Source organism: Coptis chinensis, chromosome 1 (assembly GCF_015680905.1).
Source record: "Coptis chinensis isolate HL-2020 chromosome 1, ASM1568090v1, whole genome shotgun sequence".
In the NCBI taxonomy this organism is placed as follows: Eukaryota; Viridiplantae; Streptophyta; class Magnoliopsida; order Ranunculales; family Ranunculaceae; genus Coptis; species Coptis chinensis.
The window spans coordinates 46,708,150-46,732,811 of record NC_141456.1 but is presented as its reverse complement, the minus strand read 5'-3'; the positions used below and the strand labels follow the sequence as shown (position 1 = coordinate 46,732,811).

General features: G+C 38.9%; 1 protein-coding gene and 1 non-coding gene across 2 annotated transcripts; one reads left to right on the top strand and one right to left on the bottom strand.

The window, feature by feature from the left end:
* The first annotated feature begins 1,019 nt into the window (after positions 1-1,019).
* LOC147524303 (small nucleolar RNA R71) lies at positions 1,020-1,125 on the top strand. Its single transcript, XR_015206088.1, has one exon. It is a non-coding gene; the product is annotated as a small nucleolar RNA R71 (small nucleolar RNA).
* Positions 1,126-9,388: 8,263 nt separating this feature from the next.
* LOC147524302 (small ribosomal subunit protein eS19-like) lies at positions 9,389-11,015 on the bottom strand. Its single transcript, XM_086563190.1, has 2 exons — positions 10,739-11,015; positions 9,389-9,682 (listed from the first exon to the last, which is right to left on the bottom strand). The coding sequence occupies exons 1-2, from the start codon at positions 11,011-11,013 to the stop codon at positions 9,535-9,537; spliced, it is 423 nt and encodes a 140-aa protein (XP_086419316.1). The 5' UTR covers positions 11,014-11,015; the 3' UTR covers positions 9,389-9,534.
* Between the last annotated feature and the right edge of the window lie 13,647 nt (positions 11,016-24,662).

Here is a 24,662-nt window from a genome sequence, read left to right as displayed (position 1 = left end):
ACGGAGAGTGGTGATGGCATTCAGGTGACCTACTATTGTCGTTTCCGTACTAGTATTACCGTTTACCTCAAAGGCTGTGTTTGTTGTTTTAGGGTTTGGTATAGCTTGTCCTGGAAACACGCCTTTTGGTTGGGCTTTCTCTTGGGCTAATTGTTGTATGCCCTGATTTATGGATTGTAAGATCTGTTGATTTGATTGAGTCATTGATTGGAAAAGTTGTTGGGTAACTCAGTATAAAGGCGTCGATCCGGTCTCCGGTTTGTGTAGGTGTACTAGTCACGTGGTGTGGACCGAACTATCTCACGCTGATTATTTATGGGTGGGTTTTGATAGTTACTATTGTTAACCGAACGATACCTCTATTGGTATTATAACTATTATAATTACTCGACCTTGTGCTACACCTTGTCGTGGTTGTTAATTGGTTGTTATAATTATTATAATTTCCTTGACCTTGTCCCTGTCCTTGCCTAGTTGGAGCTTGATTATAGTTGTTTGCTTGCCTAACATTTTGATTATTAAACCCTGGAGGTGTAACTTGTTGATTGTTTCACCAACTAAAGTTGGGATGTTGTCTCCATGGGGCATTAGGAATATGATAGTTATTAATGGAGCAAACATTATCTTGCTCTAATTGTTGTTGTTCATAGGCGAGAGGACAATAGGAGTCAGGGTGCTCAGGACTCAGAAATTACATGGGTTGGAGTTGACATTCATGACGGGAATAGGATTGTGTTGAATAGACATAGCCTCTACCTTTTTAGTTAGAGATTCGATTAAATTTTTAAGTTCTGGATCGGGTTTCATCTCAAACATACCGGCGGCCTTAACTGTTGAAGAAGAACTAGCGGAGCGGGGATATCATCACTCCCAATTGTTATTGTGTTTAGTTTGTTCTTCTAAAATTAGTAAGCCTCAGGGCTCCTTTACTTAGGAAACTACCCCATTCATTATGTCAAGGACTTCTTTATGGTGATGTTGAAGTCTTTTGAAAAGGCACGAACTAACGGTCTTTTGCTAGATTATGGTGTGGACACTCTATAAGCAGATCGGTGAAACGATTCCAAGCCTCAGAAAACGATTCATGAGGATTTTGTCGGAAAAAATAAATCTTGGAAAGGATCTCATCCGTGTTTAGGGGTGGGTAAAAATGTTCCATAAATAGCTGAACAAGTTTAGCCCACGAGTTCACAGAGTTCAGCGCTTGGGCAGTTAACCAAGACGCTGCCTTATCGGCTAAGGTGAAGGAAAATACCCTCAGTTTAATTTGTTCCGCACCAACCGTAGGATGATGGAATGTTATAAGAACTTGTTCAATCCTACGCATGTGTTGGTAAGGTTTTTCATGGCCTAACCCATGGAAAACGGGTAACAAATTAAATATGTTTGGGGATTCAAAATCCCCACCGGGTCCGCTAGAACGATGCAAGATTTAGGGCTATCGCCAAAGCTTTGTAGAAGTCGGAGAGAGGAGTCTCTTTCTTCACCATTATGTCGTATGGTTGGTGGGATAGTAGTTAGAAGTGTAGTGATTGGTATACTCGATATGTTTGTTTGTTGACGGTTAATTACGCTCGGTGTTTTTCTCCCACCGCACCTTAATCTCATGCAAGTCTAAGTCTAAACACGAAAACAATCCAAACAATCTTGATATATTAGTATAAGCCTCTAACCGAGATGCGAGGTATGGAAGAAAGGAATACCTGATAGCGTCCTTGCTTCGCTTATGAATAGCGTCTTGTTTACGCGTGTTTAGTGTAAATAACAAGTTAGAACACTGAAAAACTTAAAAAATCGAAGTTCGAAACAAACCTGTAGAAATCCGAAAAATTTTGATGAGGGCGCAGGTGCGCTCGCAAAGGGCGCGGTCGCTCCTTGTTCAGTGACTTAGCGCGGTCGCTTCGGTGTGAGGGCGGGTCACGCTCGGTCTGAGGGCGGGTCGTGCTCGTGTTCCAGACTATAGGGCGCAGGTGCGCTCCTTACAGGCACGGTCGCGCTCAGTGTAAATTTGTCGGAACTTTTTCAACGCTGAAACGGATAACCACAGTATGAATCAAACAAGGGTGGGTGGGTTTAATGGGACTTTAAAAATGACTAATTCTACTATGAAAACAATGCTAAAGTGCAACTAAGATGGCAGCGGCGCCATTTGATAAAGATAAAATTGAATAGCTTACCTACGAAATGAACGTTGAACTCAAAACGTAAGTAAACTAAAACTAATCTTATATGTCTCGTTTATCAAAGATTTCTCTACTCTCAATCCCTTGAGATATAGTGGAGTAAGAGGTTCGTTCCACTCCTAGTGCTCTAGCATGGAATGTTTTCTAGTCTAATTGATCAATCTTAAAGTCAATGAGAGCTTTACGAAGGTGTGTTATACTACGATACCTATATGAAATTGATTATGTTGAATCTAACTACGAATGTTATGGCAATATGATTGTTTTGAATCTAGATAAAGGATTAGAGGGGAATTGAATCCACCTCGAATCCAACTTAATAGCCTAGCATAGATTCTTGTATCTCGATTCTTACGTTCTTACGGTAAGAAATTCGAGTTCTAATCCCTAGTGTTCATGGCATTTCTACCGAGTACTAACTAGCATATGAGGTCGTCCACCCATTCTCATGGCGAATCACGACCTTCTAGAATGGAATAGACTCTACAATGCTTCTACACTATACCACTAAGTTTTCATCAAGGCTTCATCAACCCCTCTAATGGAGGTTTTAGCCTTGAATCATTCCGCAATCATTCCCATATGAATCTAAACTAAACATATTATCAAGATTCGAAATTTACTAATCTAATTAAACAATGATTAAATTCTAATTAACAACTAATAAATGGTAACCAACAATAATTAAAACTAGATCTAATATATTGAAATAACACAATTCTAAATTGATAAAATTATAACTATTTTATTTATCTAATTAAATGAAGAACAATCATTCAAGGAATTAAATAAAAACATGATATGAAACTAATTAAATTAAACTAATTAAATCTAAGGAAAACTAGATCTAGAATTAATTAATGGAGGCTACTAATCTAATCTTTAATCTAGGTCTAACTATCTACCATTAACAAAGAGCTAAGCTTTTGTTTTTATATGTCCAGATCCAAAAATCGTGCATGGGCTTGGAGCCATGTTTTGGGCCAGAGAATCAGGCCCAAAACCCAATTCTTTCAGTCCAAAAAGGCCTCTTCAGCTATAGTTGGATTCAATAGACTTTTCGTCCACTTATGCTCCTCTGATTGGGTCAAGGCTTAGACCATTGGAAATCTCTTTCCGAGCCGGTCGTTTTGACATAAGGTAGGCCCAATTCCGAGGTCTGAGTCCAAAGATACGGCTTTTGGAAGGTCTGTTGACTTGTGTGATGTTTCAGCCCGCGTCGACTTTTCAGCTTTTGACCGGGCTTTAGAAAGGCTTTGTCTTCTTGAATCTTGGCCTTAAATCATGGAACTCCTTAGTAACCGACCTTAGCTCCTTTATCTCGCTAAAGTGGCACATTTCTACACATAATGGACTTTGAAACCTGAAATGCATAAAAACACGTAATCAGTGTTAACTCTTAATTATTACTCACATAATTGGTCTAAAAGTATGACTGTTATAGGGTTAAAACTACAGTTTTGGGCTCTTATCAGTAACCTCTATAATTAGAAGACCTAAGTGCCTCATGTAATTGGCCAATTCACTTATACTCTTGTCTCCATAACTTGAGGCAGAGAGAGATTAATAATAAAATATTCGGTTTTAACTAGTCGAGTCTTAATAAATTAGTCTTTCTAGTCTTATGTTCTTCGACTCTTCTTCTTCCCGTTCTTCGTGTTCTTCCTTTTTTATGGAAGGCTAATCTTCTCTTTCAAGGGAGGAGATGAAGCCGGTGCTTAGGGTTTGATGATTCTTCTGGTTCATGGTGTTCTTCAATCAGGTTAGTTATTTATATTTTTAGTTATTAGTTCCATTGCCCAGACTAGGGGATGGAAGTATAGATTAAGGTTTTTATTTATTACAATCGAATATCATGCTAGTTTAGGGTTTTATTTATTGCAATTGAATATTTGCTAGTCACATGCTTTTATTTATTATAATTGAATATAATGCTAGAATAGGATTTTATTTATTGTAATTAAATATTATACTATTATTCTCTACTTTTCTTCTAGTTGTGTGGCGTTTTAGAGTAAGGGAAGTATTCCTTGTGTTTGCCTTAATTGGTGATTCATTGAATAGCTGCCCAAGCTCACATAAAAGGAAAGAAGATATTAATAGCATAAACATAGGAACAACCTTAAGTAGAGTTATTCATTAATGATGTTTCCTCCAAGAGGGCACTTCCTAGAAAAACTAGATGGATCAGTTTCAATGATCGTATGCAGGCACTTCCTAGAGAGCTGCAACTGAAGATATGAACACATATACTAAAAACCATTCCTGGTTTGGGTAAGAGTTCATACACACGTAAGAGACGTGCTATGAGAGAAGGCTGGTGCTAGGACTGTCAAACACCAACTTGCCTCGGTCTTCAACCTCATAGTGAAAATTCAGTTTTCAAGATTTTCATGTGTCAGCCACCTGCTCACTGATAAGCACCCAAAACTGTAATATTAAACCCCGAGAGACATAGCATTTTGGTCGATTATGTGTTTAATAATCATGTAATAATTATATTTTCGTACTTTTGCAGGTTTCCGCAATTAAAATAAATATAGTGATAAAACATGCATTGAAGTACGGGAATACGGGAATATTTGAAGTTTCCCACTCAACCTCCGTGAAGCCCAACAAAGCCTGACTAGAGCCGAAGTTTCCAAAAGAACAAAACCAGTGCAGAACGGGCCCACATATAAAGAAGCACCGAACTTCCGAAGCTCAAATCGGATAAATCTAGATGTCGACGTTGGCTAGTGAAGCTGCCATAGCGACCCGGGTGACGAACTCTGCGCAAGGACAAAAAGTCGTAAAAACGCCAAAATCGGCGCCGCCACTGGACACACTAAGTGGACCCACTCTGCGAGGCCAGAAGGCATGACGAGTCAGCATAGGCAGGTGGCAAAGAATGGTTTCAATTTGGTACCACCTGGCAAGAGAGAAGACACGCACCAATTTAAACCAGGTGGTTTGAATTGAAATGAGCTAACAAACAAAACCTTAAATCAGCAAAAAGACAAAAAATTAAAACAGATCAAAACAAAACTTTGATTCTCAAAGTTTTGAAGAAATCAATTAGCTACCGAACAAAACTCAATTAAATGGGTCTTCAGTCTCCAGCCTATATATATGAGGGGCCCCCGCCTTCATTATTACCCCTTCAACATATTAATGCTTTAGCTTCCGCCTAGTTAGTTTATTGCTTCAGTACTTACAATACTGTAAGTTATTTTACCCTTAATAACAGTCAGTTCTTTTCTAGTTTAATTCATGTCCTGCATTTATTTACTTAATGTATACAGCAAGTTCTATTATTCCTTCTATGACCATAAGCTAATCCCCCCCCGGGGAGGGTTATGCTGCTCGTGTGAAAATCCGGATTAACTCGTTAATATTCTAGAATCACTACTTAGGAATTAGGCATAGATTTGATATCCAGTCCCAAAATGATCGATCATACAAAAGTTGGATCACGATGCTCCAGACAAAATGTCTCTGCACGACTCTTTGGTGTCAGACAGCTCTCCAATTCGTCCAGCTGATGTGAAATCGAGCCAGGAGCTGAAATAATATACCAGAGATGAGATATTATTGAAACTCCTTATGCTAGTGAAATGCGACCTAGAGATGTGGGCATGCACTAGGGATCAATACTCGACGTCGTCTCCGAACACGAGACGAATTAGAGATGTAGTGATGTAATAGTAAACTGTTGAAAAACGATTTTTGCATGAGCATGATTAACTCTCTCCCTGTTTCTCCACCTTTGTTCACCTACATAAAAATCACCGTAGTAATTTACATTAATTGCATTACCGTAAAATTTATTAAACCAATTAAAAAAACCTAAAAATCCTACTCACTAAAAGTTGTAATTCCAGTTGTGAACATAACCGAGCCCTAAGGTTTGGACGATCCCTTACTCGAACTATCCTACCAAACCCACGTAAGTAAGGTAACTTGACTAAAACGTACGAGTATACGGACGTTGGAATTTGGACTTTGGACTTGGGTCTTTGGACTTCGGACTTTGGACTGTGGACCTCGGACTTAAGAAAATAAGTAACTGAAAACCAATAAACGTTCGAGAAAAATACGCGTTTATCAAATGGCGCCACTGCACGCCGATGGACTCTGGACTTAACGTAATAACTGGAATACATCCATAAAAACCCCCTCCCCTACCTCCTCATCTTTTTAAATTTTCATTTCTGTTACAATACTAACAACTTACGTAACTCTTTACCCTAACTTTTTCTACTAACAAATATCTGTGAACCAAGTTTTGTTTATTTTCATTAGCACAGTCTAAGTACTCCGTAGGAATTTGAAGTACTGAACAGACAAAAGAGTCTCAGATAAGACTGAATTAGTAAGCACGCGAGACTAACCTGGAGTATCAACACTCCGGTTTTCAGGTACAGGCCACTTTCCTTTTCAATACTCTTTTGGGCTCTCTGGTCCTGTTTTTCTAGTTAGCATAAGCTCGGGAGTAGTCGATCGCTATACGAGGAATCGCGGGACGCCAGGTTTCAAACTCTTAAACTCCTCAAACTTTGTTGAGGATGTTATTTGCTATAACCTATTTTACCTCGTATATTTGTATGTTGGCATGAGAACTCCGTGCATGTAAAGGTGGTTCGTCATTACATATTCACGTAACACAATTAATATGATTCGAATATATTTTGATATATGCGTAGCGCCAAACCACCTGCTTAGAATATTTTTGTATGTGTATGTTACATCAATTCACGTATGCGGTATTCAATTGCATGAGTTCGTTCTCGACATTTCCTAGCTCATTATAACTTACATATAGTTGCATGTATAGGTAATATATATTTGCATGGGTAGACTTTCTGCGTAAACTAGTATATGTTAGTTAATTTCTATTTTGGCATCTTTTGTTTTTAATTGCATATTTCGTAATCACGTCTCCATAATACACTAATTACGTAAATTAAAAAAATAAAATATATATAACAGGATGATGATTTATGATGGTGTATTATGCGGGGTGTTATTAAGATGATTTAGATGAAATTTTTTAATTACTATGATTATATATATATATATATATATATATATATATATATATATATATATATATAAAAAAAAAATCATAGTAATTAACACTACTAAAAAAATGACTTGTGATGACGGCTTTTAGCCGTCATGAAACAGGTTTAATGACATTTTTTAATTAAAAAAACTACCGTCATTATAGAGCCCGTCATAAAAGTTAACTAAAAGCGTCATAATTTTGATGACGGTTCTGAAGAAGCTGACATAAATGCTCAAACTTAATATGACAAAAATTCATTTATAAACATCATAATTAGATCCTTTTGCGTGACATGTTTTACTTAACCGTCATAGTTTTATTAGAAAAAGCGTCAAGAAATAAACCTTCTTTATGACTGTTTTTATTTAAGCGTCACCATGAGAAACAAAAGCGTCAATAAATTAACATTAAAAACTATCAAGAATTGGTATGTAACACGACAGTTGTTTGGAAGCCGTCATAACTTCTTCATTTTTTTTTCCTGTAAATCTGAAAATTCATGTAAACCAATGCATTCATACACCCTGACAACTCAAGTCCATTACGAAAAAAATCATTCCAAGAACCTGTTCATATTACATGATTTATTCACAGAGAAAAAAATTAAATAACTCGAACACTTAATTCAAAATCAAGTCTCATATATAATCCAACAACAATATAATTTACATAACTCATCTAACAAATTGCTAATTAACCGATCCATCTCAAACAAACTTAATTGAGTTACCATGTTATCTCACTTTTAACCTAAAAAACAATATGAAGAAGAATGTGTTAGTTTGTTTAATAAGTAAACTAAAAATATAATAATATAACGACTAGCTTCTACACAGTATTAAAAAAAATACACAAACAATGTGTTAGCATAATAAGTCAATAACTACTAAACGAAAGATATACGATCAACTATGACAACTATGACATAGAATCATGTTGGTTAAGCCCCAAATAACGTACACCACTATAGGATATATATGTAGGATATATCTGATCTGTATATCTACCACTAGTACACAAATAAACCTTTAGCTAATAGGCATATTTCTCAATTCATCTATGGATTAGACAGATTCAAATAGATACAAGTGTTGGTCGGAAACTTCCACAAACTGACAACCTCAGCCAATTAGATTTTGAATTGTTTACAACATGACAAAATGTTGAAGAATATTATTTGAGGTACGACTACAAAGATCATCTCATGGAAGGCTAGTTGCTCCTGGGTTACTTAGAGTGTACAAACTTACTGGGTAGAAGCCAAGAACCTTTATACTCCTAAAACTAGCTCATAAATTTTTTCCTTTAACTAAAAAAGATGAAAATAATTTCAAGAACTTTTACCTTATGTGGTATAAGTCTTGCACTCATTCATTTAAAACCTATAAAAACCAAAGCACAGACAGCACAATTTAATAATTTTTGTGAAAGAAAAATTCCATAAAGTGAAAACAATAAATTATTGAAAGGCCAACCACTAACAGCAACAAGACTAGGTGTTAAAGATTTCTAATACCTTACTATGTATGCCAAAGAAAAATTTGCTATTGTAAGCAACAACTTCCATGATCACTAGATGAAGAGAGCTAGGTTCCTTTCACATGCAAGAAGGGTGCTACTTAGAATAACTCCAACTTAAGTTTGCAAATCCACATGTATGCCCTTTAAATGGAACACATGAAGAAAAAGAACAATTTTTTTTTTAATTTAGAAGCTATTAGCACCATGCAAGGAAAACCAACTCCTAGTCCAGGGTAGCTAATCAAGGTAAACAATAATATATATATGAATGACACTAATCGGAAACTTATTGTAATATAATTAAGACTAATATACCACCCAAACCATCTTTCCTTTTCTTGTATCTGACATCTATCTCCAATCATTAATGAGAAAATCCACAAAGTTCTAACAAGAAACATATACTAGCACATACTTACCATGCATGTCTTGAGCTGTTCTCAGGCTGAAACATGGCTAAGGCTAAGCTTCACACGATACACATATCTGTATATTACATTCATAACAATTAGAGTAACCAAAAGGACAAATAAAATACTACAAACACTCATTAATAGGGAACAATTTGAACAATATACCTACCATATGCTGGGATTTAATTCTTAAACAAGAATGCAATTTTTTTTTTGAAACTATATTAATTAAGTAAAACAAAGGTAAGATGTTTTACATGAAACACTGTCTTAACCAGGCCAACAAACATGCTCATTATCCAAAATACAAAATATGGAAAAGACAAGAAAGATTTTGACATTCAAACGACAGCCATATCCTCTTCAACTAAAATGGACCTACAAAACCTTGGACAAAGGATAAAATGTAGAAGCAAGAGAGATTCCAATCATGGATCGGAGCAGCAGCAGGAACTACTATATGTCCAGTAACCTGATCAAGATCCCGTCGACCAGTAGATGTGATTACCCTTCCACTGTTACAAAACAAGAAATTCAACATCTACAATTAGATAATGAGAACACGAAATTATTTTACTTAATGTCTTCATGTATGCTATTGAATACGTGTCAAACCCATACATGAAAAGCTTTTTCTGTCATTTTTCATCATAGATATCTCAGTCCTATAAATGGTCAAAGCTAAGCCCTAGACCGAAGCCAATTCAACATTTCATGGCCAAAGGTGGAGTTCAAGCTTAACCATCACCAAGACACAGACAGCAACAACGACTCAACATCTAGTGTTTCAACATTCTTTCCTTTTCAGAAATCAGAAGTCTTTTAATCTTTCACAGTACAGCCAAATAGGGGGTAATTAAGTTCTCTAAGCTAGCCTTACGTTGGCAAATCACCGAAACTTCTAGTAATCCCATTTATATACTAATCAGTACCAATCTGATTTAAACACTAATCCCTCCCCTATATATAGGGACTTTATAAGAAGGACATCTTAAGAAAAACTCCAATCAAGAAGGGAAGAGAAACATGTAATGCCAATTGGAGGCGGATTTGTGAAAGATTTGATGGGTGGTGGAAAGAGAGACAAGCTTCAGTAGCTGAATCTTCCTCCCTAATCATCCACCCAAAGCACAAAACCCGTACTATGAAGCCAACTTTCAGAATAAATTCATGAAATTGATGTCAAGGACTGCAAGGATGGGCACCCTGCAGAGAACCTACAGGTATTTCAGAGCAACAAAGCTCTTCCCAGTTTGCATCCAGACCTTTCCTTCGACGGTTCTTACCTTCTTTCCAGAAAAGCAAAACCATGCAAGAATAAAGAAGAATTCAAACTTATGAACACATGAAACCTTAGTTATATACTTGAACCAAAAAGCTTTAAGACCATACATCTATGTTACAACCATTCTACTAAACAATGTAAGAAATGCAAAATTAATTTCAGAAGAGGGAGCAGTTTGTGTATTCCATAATTTGTAACAGTTAGGCATATATCATGTACAATTTGTGCAGCATATAAGCTATTTCAACAGTATTAAAATTAAAAAACATGGGAATCACAAACTCACCCGTTAGGATCAACATCAACAATTTTCATGTCCTCTAGCTGGTGAAGAATATTACGAGCAATAGCACCACTGCTCTTGCAGAAATGTGGTGGACGACTTCCGTTCCTCTTGCGCCCACCATAGATCTTGCGGAATCCTCCCACTCCAATACCCTGCCTCAAGTAAATCTTCCTAGCCATGGAAGCAACTCTAACATAGTACCAATCTGGGCCATATGAAGCAAGCTCCTTGAAAGTAGCAGTCTTCACAATATTAGTCCAATGAGGAAGCTCCATCTTGCGGGCGTTTGAGATGAGCAGCGAGTAAGCCTTGATGAACTCATAAGGAGATACGTCTTTCACTATTGTTGCGGTTTCGACGGCCACCATCGTTTTTTTAAGGGTTTTGTTTCAAGACTGTCTCCTTTCTTTCTTTCTCTCTCTCTCTCCAAATTTTATGTCAAATACATGTTTCTAAAATGAGATAACCAAGTAAAATCAGAATCTGAAAGAAAATGAGGTGCCTTTTTCTCCATGGCCAGATGAGAGGCAAATAAAGATTCAGTGAGATGTCGATTTCAGAGAAGGAAATGGAGAGGTGCCAGTGCTAATATGTGTTCCAATTGGAGAGGACGAAGAAGATGACCTTGGTTTCCAGGAAGAAAACGCACTTTTGTGTTTTTTCTTTTTTCTCTAATAAAAATTAAAAAACTAAAAAATTAAGAAGATGGGTGAGGAAACTCGGGAGTGTATTGATGGTTCAATTTTTATTAGTGAGTTACTTGATTTTGTTATATATATTTTTTTTGTTAAGTTGTTTACGGTTTAATTGAAAGTAAAAATGGTCCAACCTAGTGCCCAAAAAATTGTGAGAAGGTTGACGGTTTATTCTATTGCTAATTTCACTATTTTAGAAAACACCATCATATTTTCTTGACGCTTGTGTCAAACACGACATAATGTTGCAATAGCCGTCATAAAATTATTATATTTTCTTGACGCTTGTGTCATACACGATATAATGTTGCAATAGCCATCATAAAATTATTATATTTTCTTGACGTTTGCGTCATACACGGCGTACATAATGTTGCAATAGCCGTCATAAAATTATTATATTTTCTTGACGCTTGGGTCATACATGACATAATGTTGCAATAGCCGTCATAAAATTATTATATTTTCTTGACGCTTGTGTCATACATGACATAATGTTGCAATAGCCGTCACAAAATTATTATATTTTCTTGACGCTTGTGTCATACACGATATAATGTTGCAATAGCCGTCATAAAAATATTACTAAAACACCTATCTTGACGGTTTTTAACAAAGCCGTCAAGATAGATAAAAAACAAGCGTCATAATATGTCATTTTTTTAGTAGTGTAAAAAATTTCATCTAAATCATCTTAATAACACCCCGCATAATACACCATCATAAATCATCATCCTGTTCCATCAGTGCCTAGGAAACTTGAAAAAAATTGAGGTTGCCTAATTAAGGAACGTGCTAGCACGAACAACCTCCCTCAATTCTCTCAGGTGACCTGGCTGCTGGAATATTCACACGTTAACCTAGCTTCCCTGCTCGAGTTAGCAACAGCTCAGGAAGACGTGCTTCAACTCCCTCCTTCCTAAATTCTAAAATCTCCAGTCATTATTCGTTCCTTATGAGTCTTAAATTAAAATTTATATTTGTATGAGACTACGGTCTGGTAAACATAAGGAATTAGAACTTACATATTGTCGTCGTAAATACAAGAAACAACTGTTTATGTTATCTCCTAGACATAGTTCCTCCTCCGTAAATCAACCTCGTCAAACATCTCCGTTGCCATTATCTCCTTTAATTATGGCTGAGGAAAATCTCACAGTCGAGAAACCCCTTTCGGATTTCTATACTGCCTTACAGGAAGGACCTGCTTCCTGTATTAAATTCGATGCGATTGTAGGTGATTTTCGCATTCCGCCAAACATTTTCGGTTTGTTACCTGTTTACCATGGTTTAGACCATGAAAAACCGTACAATCATCTTCGTCGGATGCAACAAGTAGTCACCACTTTCCGCCATCCGACAGTTACCAACGAACAAGTCTTGCTTAAGTTGTTTCCCTTCACCTTAGTTGATAAAGCTTCAGTTTGGCTCGTCGGACAAGCGCCACAATCCATTGACACATGGGCCAAACTTGTACAAGCATTCATGATAAAGTTCTATACTCAGAAAAAAAAAACTACAGAAATGCTTCAAAAGATTCAATTCTTTCGCCAGCACCCCCAGGAATCCTTTTCGGAAGCGTGGAGCAGATTTACTGATCTACTTCTCGAATGTCCCCATCATCAACTCGACACCGCTGTATTAGTCCGTTCATTCTTTAATGGTCTCTTTGACCATCAAAAGGAAACATTAGATATCATGAAAGGCGGTTGTTTTATAGACAAGGGCGCTACTGAAGCATACACTTTTCTTGAGAAACAGGCTTCACAAAGCACCCATTGGGGAAACACTGATTCTTCTAGATCTTCTAAAGACACTCCTACCAAAGTTACGTCTATGTTCGAGGTCAAACCCGATCCGGAATTAAAAACTTTAATCGAGTCCTTAAACAAAAAGGTCGATGCTCTTTCGGTACAAGTAAATGAACAAAAACCCAAACAGGTCATGGCTGCCAACGCTTCCCCATGCCCTCTTTGCTTAAGTCCTGAGCACGCCGATTCTTATTGTCCTTTGGTATACGAGTGTCCTCCCCAACCTTCTGAAGAGGCTTGTGCTTTCAACATCCCTAATGCACCTTGGCGACAACATCCAAATTTAGCTTGGGCACCCCCTGTCCAACAACAAGCTCCTCCAGGTGGCAACAACGTTCCTGTACGACCACCCGCGAACTACAATTCCTATCGTCAAGGAAATCTTCCACAATTCCAGCAAGGGCAAAGTAATTTTCCCAACAACGTAAATATAGGGTACCAAAACAACCGCAACCTTGTTCCCGCTAATCAAAGATATGGCTACCAAAATCAACCCGTGAATAATAACCGTGAACTAGTTCCTGCTACTCCTTTGGTACAATCCACAGCCGATAAAACGGCTGAAACTTTCCTGACATACATGAATCAACAGAATCAAATCCTAGCTTCTATCCAACAGTCTCTTCAGCTGTTAGCTCAAGATAAAAGTCAAAAGGGCGTGTTCCCTGGCCAAACAGTTCCAAACCCTAAGCCTACAAACACTGCCTTTGAACTCAACAATGCACCAGGACCTAGTAATCCAAGCCAGGATGAGGTAAATGCCATTACCACTCTTCGTTCTGTCCGAACCATCAACAATAATATACGTATGCCAGACGAGGAATCGACGGAAGCCACGACTGACGTCCTTCCAACTCCTACCTCGCAACCTATAACGGACGAAGTTGTGCCTTCCAATTCTACACCCACGTCCCTAGGGAAAGACGCCACTGATCCTTATACGCGATTCCGTCCAAAAGCTCCGTTCCCTGCCCGTTTGGTAAAGAACAAACATGACGAACATTTTGATGAGATCCGTGAAACCTTCAAAAATTTGACTATAAACTTACCTTTCCTAGATGCGCTAAAGCATTTGCCCAAGCATGCCAAGTTTTTGAAGGACATGTCACCACCAAACGACGTACGAATGTACCTCAACAAGCATTTCTCACTGAGCAGTTTCCCTCAATTACCACTACCAATGGTGTGGTAAAGTACAAGGACCCAGGTCGACCAACTGTACCATGCACGTTGGGCGACAAGTATACCGCTACTGCACTTTTAGACCTAGGTGCTAGTGTTAACCTACTTCCCTACTACTTCTTTAAGCAATTAGGTCTTCATGAATTAAAATCTACCAATATGACTCTACAACTCGCGGATCGCTCCATCAAGTACCCAAAGGGCATAGTAGAGAACGTTATAGTAAAGGTCCAAGATTTTTACTACCCAGTTGATTTTGTCATTCTAGATACTGAAGTAGCCTGTGATTCCATCCCTATCATCTTGGGACGTCCTTTTCTTGCAACTGCCAACGCTCTCATAAATTGTCAGGATGGTTCAATGACATTGTCTTTCGGGAACCTTTTTGTCGAACTCAACGTGTTCAAATTAATGAAACAGTTTCCCGATCCTATAATGGAGGGCGAGATTAGCTTGGTTGATAGTCTGGAACATGATTATTTCACAAACTTTTTCCCCAGCACGAGATACACCAATTTCTTTCTTTTGATAATCCGGAGTTTGACGATGACTTCGTGCGTAAAGGGATGTCCATGCATTATTAGAGTCGGTACCACTATTTGACCCTAATGCTTGGTGCAAACCGATTCGGAAACCGGATTCGCTCTTTTCCATTGAAGAGATGATCCCTCACGAATCCTTGATCCCCAATCCTCCAACTCCGGATTTAAAACCTTTACCCTCTGATTTGAAGTACATGCATCTCGATCTCGATGGTAGTCACCCTATAATAATTTCTGCTCACTTGACTACAGACGAAGAGGCACGTTTGATTCATGTCATTCGTGAACACCGCTCCGCTATCGGATGGTCCTTAGATGATATCAAGGAAATAGACCTTAGCATATGCATGCATCGTATACATCTTGATGACGGCACAAAGACATCACAAGAACCACAATGCCGCCTTAATCCCGCCATGAAGGAAGTAGTGAGAGAGGAAGTTTTACGTTTACTTGATGCAGGTATCATATACCCTATCTCAGATAGTGACTCTGGGTTAGTCCTGTCCACGTTGTTCCCAAAAAGTCCGGCATTCAAGTTGTACAAAATGAAAATGGTGGGTGCATCTCCACTCGCATTCCTTTGAAATGGAGAATTTGCATTGCCTATCGCAAACTTAATGCCAGAACCCGTAAAGATCACTTCCCTCTCCCATTCATTGACCAGATGCTAGAACGTTTAGCCGGTCATGCTTACTACTATTTTCTTGATGGCTATTCCGGATACTTCCAAATTGTCATTGATCCCGCCGATCAAGAAAAGACAACTTTCACGTGTCCCTTTGGAACCTTTGCATACAGACGAATGCCTTTTGGTCTTTGTAATGCCCTGGGCACTTTCCAATGCTGCATGCTTCACATTTTTAGTGATATGGTGGAACGTTATATGGAAGTCTTCATGGACGACTTTTCCATTTACGGAAATTCCTTTAACGACTGTTTATCCAACCTTTCTAAAGTATTAACGCGTTGCGAAGAGAAAAATCTGGTACTCAATTGGGAGAAGTGTCATTTCATGGTTACCAAAGGACTTGTTCTAGGTCATATTGTTTCGAAAGACGGGATAGAGGTTGATAAAGCTAAAATTGTTAAAATTTCTTAGCTACCTTTCCCACGTCATTAGATTCGTGATATCCGTGCCTTTTAGGCCATACCGGGTTTTTCTGAGGAGATTCATTCAGGATTTTTCTAAAGTTGCTCGACCCTTAACCAATCTCCCCGCTTAAGGATGCGATTTCGACTTCAATTTCAATTGCAAACAAGCTTTTGATACTCTAAAAACCTCTCTGACTACCGCTCCTATCATTCAACCCCCTGATTGGTCTCAACCATTCGAACTGATGTGTGATGCTAGCGACTTTACTATTGGTGCCGTGCTAGGCCAACGACGTGACAACAAACCCATTGTCATTTACTACGCTATTAAAACTCTTAACGACACTCAACGTAATTATACCACAACTGAGAAAGAGTTCCTAGCTGTTGTCTATGCTTTGGATAAGTTTCGCCCCTACCTAGTTTGAACATCGACCATCGTATATACTGACCATGCAGCAATTCGGTACTTACTCGTGAAAAAGGACGCAAAACAACGATTGTTCCGCTGGATCCTTCTCTTACAAGAATTCACCCTGGAAATCAAAGACAAGAAAGGAACCAAAACGTCATAGCCGACCATTTATCAAGGCTGGTTAGTGACATCGATAGTGATTCTGAAGCTATCGGTGATTCCTTCCCGGATGAATACTTGTACTCTATTTTCTCATCCCCATGGTACGCGGATATCGTTAACTACCTAGTTACTGAGGAAGTCCCCTCCTTTTGGTCACGTCCTCATCATAAAAAGTTCTTATCCACTGTAAAATATTATTTTTGGGATGAACCCTACCTTTTTAAGTATTGTTCCGACCAACTCATTCGTCGCTGCATTCCCGACTGGGAACACACCGACGTATTATCCTTTTGCTATGAACAATCTTGCGGAGGTCATTTCAGTGGAAAGAAAACTGCGTCCAAGGTGTTACAATGTGGTTTTTACTGGCCTACCCTTTTTCGCGATGCACACGAACATTGCATAGCTTGCATTCGTTGTCAGCACCTAGGTCGAATTACCAAACGAAATATGATGCCCCTAAATCCTATCTTGATTATGGAAATTTTTTATGTTTGGGGCATTGATTTTATAGGACCCTTCCCTATTTCTCAAGGTTTTCTATACATTTTAGTCGCTGTAGACTATGTGTCCAAATGGATTGAGGCACTCGCATGTCACTCAAATGACCACAAGACTGTTGTGAGATTTGTAAAAGAAAACATTTTCTCTCGTTTTGGTGTTCCCAAAGCTATCATCAGTGATGGGGGTACACATTTTTGTAACAAAATTTTGGGTTTTTAATGAAGAAATATGGAGTTACACACAAGGTTGCTACTCCATACCACCCACAAACGAGTGGCCAAGTGGAAGTCTCCAACATAAAGATAAAGTCTATTCTAGAGAAAACTGTCAACCCCTCAAGGAAGGACTGGTCTCTCCACTTATCGGATGCCTTGTGGGCATACCGAACAGCATTTAAGACACCTATAGGGATGTCTCCTTACCGCATTGTTTTTGGAAAACCTTGTCATCTGCCAGTTGAACTTGAGTATCGTGCCTTTTGGGCCATCAAAAGCCTCAATTACAATATCATCGCAGCGGCAGAAGCAAAACTGCAATTAAATGAGCTGGAGGAGATTCAGAGTGATGCTTATGATCTCTCGAAATCCTACAAAGCTAATATGAAAAGAGTGCACGACAAGAACATTTTGCGTAAGGATTTCAAAATTGGCCAAAAAGTTTTACTGTACAACTCCGGATTACACATCTTTCCCCGGTAAATTGAAAACACGATGGTCCGGTCCTTTCATTGTGTGTCACTATGAAACATTATGGGGCAATCTCTTTGCTTAATCCAAAAGATAACAAATAATTTCAAGTCAATGGACAACGCCTAAAACATTACCACACCTAATTAGGCTCACCGGATGTTGAATGATTCTTCTTCGTAATCCGAAGATACTGAGAGACTAGATGTTTCGTTTGGCGTACTCAATCTTGTTTCTATAGAGGGTACGCCATTTTGGTAGCCGGGCCATCTTCTATCTTATGATCTCCAAAGTTCTTTGAAGTGTGTGGTTGCAAGCGCCGGAACCTTAGTCCACGAAAACTCTTTTCTGAACCCAGTATAAATGTCTTCTCGCAACACGAGCAAACGCGTGCTTTTCGGTTAAGCGATGGGTACCTAAAATTTCACCTCCTTCCTTCTCTTCCCTTTTCTACTCTCTACCTCGCGAACTTCAGCTAATCATTTGGTGTAAGTCTCACTCATCATGAATAGGGAATGGTCGTAGTTCTTTTGCTCGTAAACGACGTGCGCGAAGGATGGGCTGGTGTATGCATTGCCAAACACCCTTACGTCTGGCTCGACTTCCTATCCGATACTAGCCGGTTTAAGGTATACTTTTGTCTAACACCAGCTCGCGGGATAATCTTCGTCGCCATACCCGTTTCTCCCCACGTTGGGATTCGTCTTGAGAATCGACATTAAAAGACTTCGATTCGCCTCTTGAGGATCTGACGTTAAAAGACTCGACTCGTCTTGAGGATCTGACATTAAAAGACTCACCTTGTAAATATGTTTATATTGTTGCCTTTTCCCTTTGCATTAAGTTTTGCACATGGGATTCGTGTCAAACCTCAGATGTGGCATACTTGGAACACAAACGGGCAATGGATTCCACCAGACCAACCCTAGAATTGGTTACTTTGAGTCTCTTGGGGCAGTTTGAGGATAGCCGTATGTAATAAGGGCAATTTTATTAGACCGTAGCGCGCACGGTCCAAGATGGTACCGTCCTGCCCCTAACCCCATAATACATAGAGGTGAAGCCACAGTCTGGCTGGATTGGGTTCGCTCCAGAGCTGACATGACAGTTGTCTATGATTTAAGATGGTGACTCCCCTAGACATCCAGTGTTTTTCACGTATATCTCCCTTGTATGTGAATAAAACCTTTGTTTATAAATAAAATAGTCTCCTTTTTAAAAAAAAGAAAAAAAAATTGTGACTTTCAAGAAAGACTCATACAATTGGATAGCATTTTTCGTGCCGATCGTTTCGGTATCTCATTCGTCCAATTCGGAGTCCAAACGAGTCGTGGGTAAGCATTTAGATTTTTTAGGTTTAAATCGGGCTTTAGGGTTGATTTGGGCTTCGGGAAAATTTTTGGCCCAACCAAAATACCGATTTCTCGGTCCATTTAAACACAAAAAACCGGAAAACACGCGTCACAAATACACCATTCTTCTTCCTAAAAAACCGGATCTTGCCCCCTCTCGAATTAGTCTCGCATGAGACAGGCCCACACTAAAACCAGGTCTCGCGCGAGACCCTCACACCTCTGACCAAGTTTTCCTTCCGTCAGAACATCCCAATTCTTCCCCTCATCAGTAATCAATAGCCATCCTCTCTCTAAGACTAGTAATGGCCGGAAACAGGCGGATTTGTGTTGAAATTTTTTTTGGAAATTTGTTTGAAAACGGGATGTTTGCTCCATTCTTTGATCACGAAATTCACTCTAGAGGATGGGAGAGTTTGTTATATGCCAATGGAGGGCTTTATTCCAAGGATTTGGTGATGAAATTCTATGACAATGGGAGCTTTAATGGCGACCATTTTTGGGTCACCGTCGAGGGTGTGCGCCCGCGAAAGTCACACCTGTGTTGCTCTCGGGATCACGGGCATTCCGGCTTGGTCAACCACGCATCTTGACTCAACAAAGAGTCCCGTGTACCCACCGGACTTACGACCTAATGCTCGACCGCTTAATCAAGGGGAGAGTACAACATCGACGGAAATGCGCCGTATCGAGCCCCCGGTCGCGGCGGAACCACCGGGCGGTGACTCAATGGTGGGACTGAACGCGTCATTGGCACCTCGAAGCCTTCGGACATCAACAAGACCTTCCTCCACCTTCTCTGGATCCTCCAGGAGCGAAAGGGTAATTTCTGCATCGTTACCTTTCTTTTTGATATTATCACACACGCCACTCTTAGGTCAGCCCCCCTTGCCGTTCTAGTAACGCAAGTCATGATTAATTTGGGTTTTCTATCTGCCACCCCACTACTCCCTATACCACAATATGAGAATATGCTTTTCTTCAAGAAATGCATACAGGACCCTTGGGAACCCACAGCACCTAGGGCTGCCGAGCAAGCTAACGTAGGATCCTCTCACCCACCATACTTTGATGAGACTGCCATGAGTAAGATCACCCAACCCATAGAGGCCCTACGTGCTGTAAACAGTGGTCTGAGAGACATGTACACTCACCAGGTATCAATGAGACGTACCTTGGGTGAGTTAAGGACAGATATGACCACTTTCGCCACACGATGGTCGATGATGATAAAGATGGGCTTAATTCCAAAGAAAATGAGAGCCTCCATGACGCATTTCAGACAATATGCTTACTCGCGGAACCCGGTTTTGTGAATGTTCATGGCGAGCCAAAGATCGATTTTGAGCTCGGTGATGGATACTCTTGGTGATATCCAGGAGCAGTTAGCCTCCACGGTTTGGTGATATCCAGCATCAGTTTCAGGCTCAGGTGATGTACACTCCTGGTTCTTCTTCTGCAGCCCCCGAGGATTCTGCTACAGCATCTGAGGATCATCAGTAGATAGATTTATTTTTTCCGGTCTTGTATAATATTTATATCAGATAGTTTATTTACGTGTTTGCAATTTCCAGCTTAATAGTAGATGGTTCCTAAATATTTCTATCTTGATATATTAGCTATATCTAATATTATAGTATATAGATAGGAACATATATTGGTAATAATAAATTATATATATAAATATATATTTTAAATGTCATACTTAAACAACAAATTTTAACGTAAACTAACGTTTTATAAAACGTTCAGAAATCGATAATGAAAACACATCAAAAACAGTCAGAAAACGGTCATGAACCACATCTAAAAAACGGTCAGAAAACAGCAAGTTTCTTTCTATAAATAAGTTCAACTCTTCCTCCATATTCACTCATTTCATATTCTTTCCTCTACACTTCTTATTCTAAAAAAAACGTTTTTAGATCACTCCAAGCTCAAGATTCATGGATGCACTAGAAAAGTTTGAGTAGCAGCAGATTGAATATGCTACTCAAGTCTTCATGCTCGGTTGTTTTATTATAGTCATGTTGTTAATGTGGCATATAGTTCTATCTAACATTTAGGTTTGTATTTAAGTCATCGTATCATTGTGTTGTGTTTCCATACCGTTGTACGTTCTTACATCTTATTGTAATCGTATACCTACATTTTCCTTGTCCTTCTACTTACGTTTTTCTAAAAATAAAAAAAAAAAAAAAAAAAAAAAAAAAAAAAAAAATAAACAAAGGGGGCACTCCATGTCACATGCCCCATTATTCTCATCCATACTACATCCACTTTTGTGCATATCTTAGAAGATACACGTGGTCTAACTACCCTGTGACACCTCGAAACGTATCTTTTACATTTCGATGGGTGCCTATTTATAACAAGGATAGACACCTCAAAAATTTAACTTCCTTTTTTCAAAACTAATTTTCCACCACTCCATCTTTAATGGCCCTCACTCGAAGTTTCGTGCCCGAGCAAAATTTTATGGAAAATTTCCAAAATGGTCTTTCTCATCCTTTTTTTGACACTGAAATATTACGTCGAGGATGGTACCCTCTTTTACACCATAATCAAGCATTTTACTCCAGAGAATTGGTCTTGTTATTTTATAAAAGCGGTTATTTCCAAAACGGACAATTCTTTGTCCGTGCTAACGGATGCGAACATGAATTGACTATGGAAATCATCTCTGAGGTACTTCAAATTCCTATTACAAACCAAGGAGTCCACCTTCAGGATTCACCTTTCGATAATATCCGGTATCTGATGTTTGCAACTATCCTTCACGGCGAATACAACCGGAAAAACCGTATTGTTTATCAGAGATCTTTACAAAAGAACCAATTATCTGTGATCCAATGGGTAGCTCATAATGTCCTAGGCACGTCTAAGAATTCCGAAATAACCAAACCCCTCCTCCATTTACTCTGGGTCTTGCAGAGTAACTGCAATGATTTTGCATTATTAAATTTCTCTGAATGCGCGATCGCGACGCGCGGAAAAAAGGCAGCTCCTTTACCAACCATTGTGACACTTATCATGATACATTGAGGTTTTTCTAGTACTTCTCCTCATACACCTCTTTGAACAGCTAACATTCTTACCATTCACTCAGTATGTAGGAACGGATTCTAGAACCCCGACGTTGCAAAGAACCATGTCGGTGCAGGAACCAACGAAGATTATTCCACCGACAACATCTTTACTGAAAATGCATTATGCAACATATTTAATCCCATGGAAGGGCTTCGCTTAATTCAACAAGGACTGATGACATTATTCAAACGCGTCGAACATTATTATCACCAGCCTTCTTGAATTTCGGGACTGCGGACAATAAACGAAGAGGAACAAGCACAATTCTTGCCACAATACACAACCAGTTCTTGGCAAATCACACTCTCATAATGGAGAACCATGCCGAGATTTACCGCATTGCAAAGCAAAATGTTGCAACGGGTTGTTGCATGATTGATTTGCATATAAAAATTATAAAACGGATCCCTCCCACAAAAGGATCCTCGCCGTTACTTGGGCCAATGAAACCATTTAAATTTTGCAATTTTATATTATTTATCATTTTCTTTTTAGTTTTTAATTTTCATATGGTAATTTGTTTTTACTTAATTATTCTCATCATACTCTAATATTTGTTTATCCTTGTCTAAACAGGTCACATTGTTTTCACACAATGGAAGCTCCAAAGATGATTCCAGAACAATCTTTCCATTCATTGCTGAATTCTCCGGCATATGGACATCTTTTCAGAGACTACATCACTCAAGTTGGTTGGAACTCTCTCATTCTACACCCGAGCAGTCATACTCCCCAGGTTTGGCAACTTATTTTTATGATAACATGGAAGATCTACCAGCTGTCCAGGGTTTCACTTTTTATTGGTAACACCCGACACGCTTTTTATGAGCCAACAGTGGCTATGGCTCTAGACCTTCCTCCTCTTCAGCCAGATCTCCCCATTCAATACATGATAGAGAATGACCTTAATGACTATTCTAGGGAAGATTTTGCTGCCCGGTATGGCGATGGCCTTGCCCACGTCAAAGAACGTGCCGAAGCTGGCCGATGGCCGGAATTCACTATTCCACTAGCCAGTATGACCATGAATGTTGGAACTGCCATGTTATTTATTCTTCTGAACATCATGGGGGATTGGCATTTTTCCACTGCATCAAAGTCAGCGTGTAAGACATTCCATGCATTGGCCCAGCAACATACCACCTTCGACATTACAGAACTAGTAATTGAGAATCTTAAGAAGGCTCGGTCTTTTCGGCAACACTATATCACCCTGCCAGTTACAGCATGCAGGATAGTGAGGACGTACTTCCCTGAGTTTGCGGCCACCTTTCAGGACTGGGTAAAGGTCGACTCTATGTGTCCAACAAACAAGATAATTCGTTCTTTGCGATTTCGGACATGGACACGCCCTGCAAGGTATCTTAAGAAAGTTCGTTCTTTCCCTAATGATGATAAAATGATAGCTCATCTAGACAATGCAAAGAAGAGGAAGTGGAGTGAAGTCTGGGAAGCTATGATAGATTGGCGGGATGCGAAGGAATGGCATTTCTACAGGGACGAGGCAAGGAGGGACTATCCCCCAGTTCAAGGTTGGGGCAATGTGAGTTGGGATGCATGTACATATTTGTTTTACGTTTTGATATGAAATAAATAAATAACCTAACGGTGTGCTACTCTAACAGTGTGCTTCTACTTTTATGATGTATAATATATAGTGTGTTACAATAAATTTCTGTGGAAGATGTCAGCTTTATTTTTGCTCAAAGCCTCTCAGGTATGCTCTTTCTTCCTCTTAACACTTTGAGGACACAGTGTCCGACTGTTTGGGGGTGGTGAGAACTTTTTGCAAAAATTAGGCATGCATAGTTGTATATAGTTTACTTAATGTCTAAATAAACGTATTTAGTGACAAATTCTCGTTTCCTTTCTATGATGAAAAATATTTAGAAATCTCCCCTAGCATCGAATCCGGGACTTGTTCTTAGAAACTTAATTTAATCATTATGCAATAGTTTTTACATCTTTTCATAAGCATTCATGCACCGACTATCATTAAATGTACACAACAAGAAGTTTAAGGACCCACGGTTAGACAACTTAGTTTCCATATCCTATAAGAATCTAACCAAAAGCCTCAAAATGTATGATATATGAGTAATGACACAGAGGAGTAGTTCTTCCGAATAGAGAAGTTCACATGTCTACTTACTTGATCACTACCCAAATCCTAGGCGAGAATTTAGGACTTCTTTGGATCGATATAGCCAAAAATTCACACCTGTAAAAAAAAAATTACCGCTAGTCGCCCCACTAAACCTTTCATTAATACTTTCTACTTCACCAAAAAAATCATTACCCATCTAGTAACCACAAATATATAAGCCTACCTAGATGATGAGTATGAGAAATAGGATGAAGTGCAGAAAAATGAAGAGAAAAACCTTGTC

Bases quoted from the DNA above. Each gene is read 5' to 3' on its own strand.
- LOC147524302 (XM_086563190.1), bottom strand. From the start codon at position 11,013: ATGGAGCTTCCTCATTGGACTAATATTGTGAAGACTGCTACTTTCAAG. The intron at 9,683-10,738 runs GTGAGTTTGTGA...GTTTTGTAACAG, and splicing joins GTTGATGTTGATCCTAACGG to TGGAAGGGTAATCACATCTA.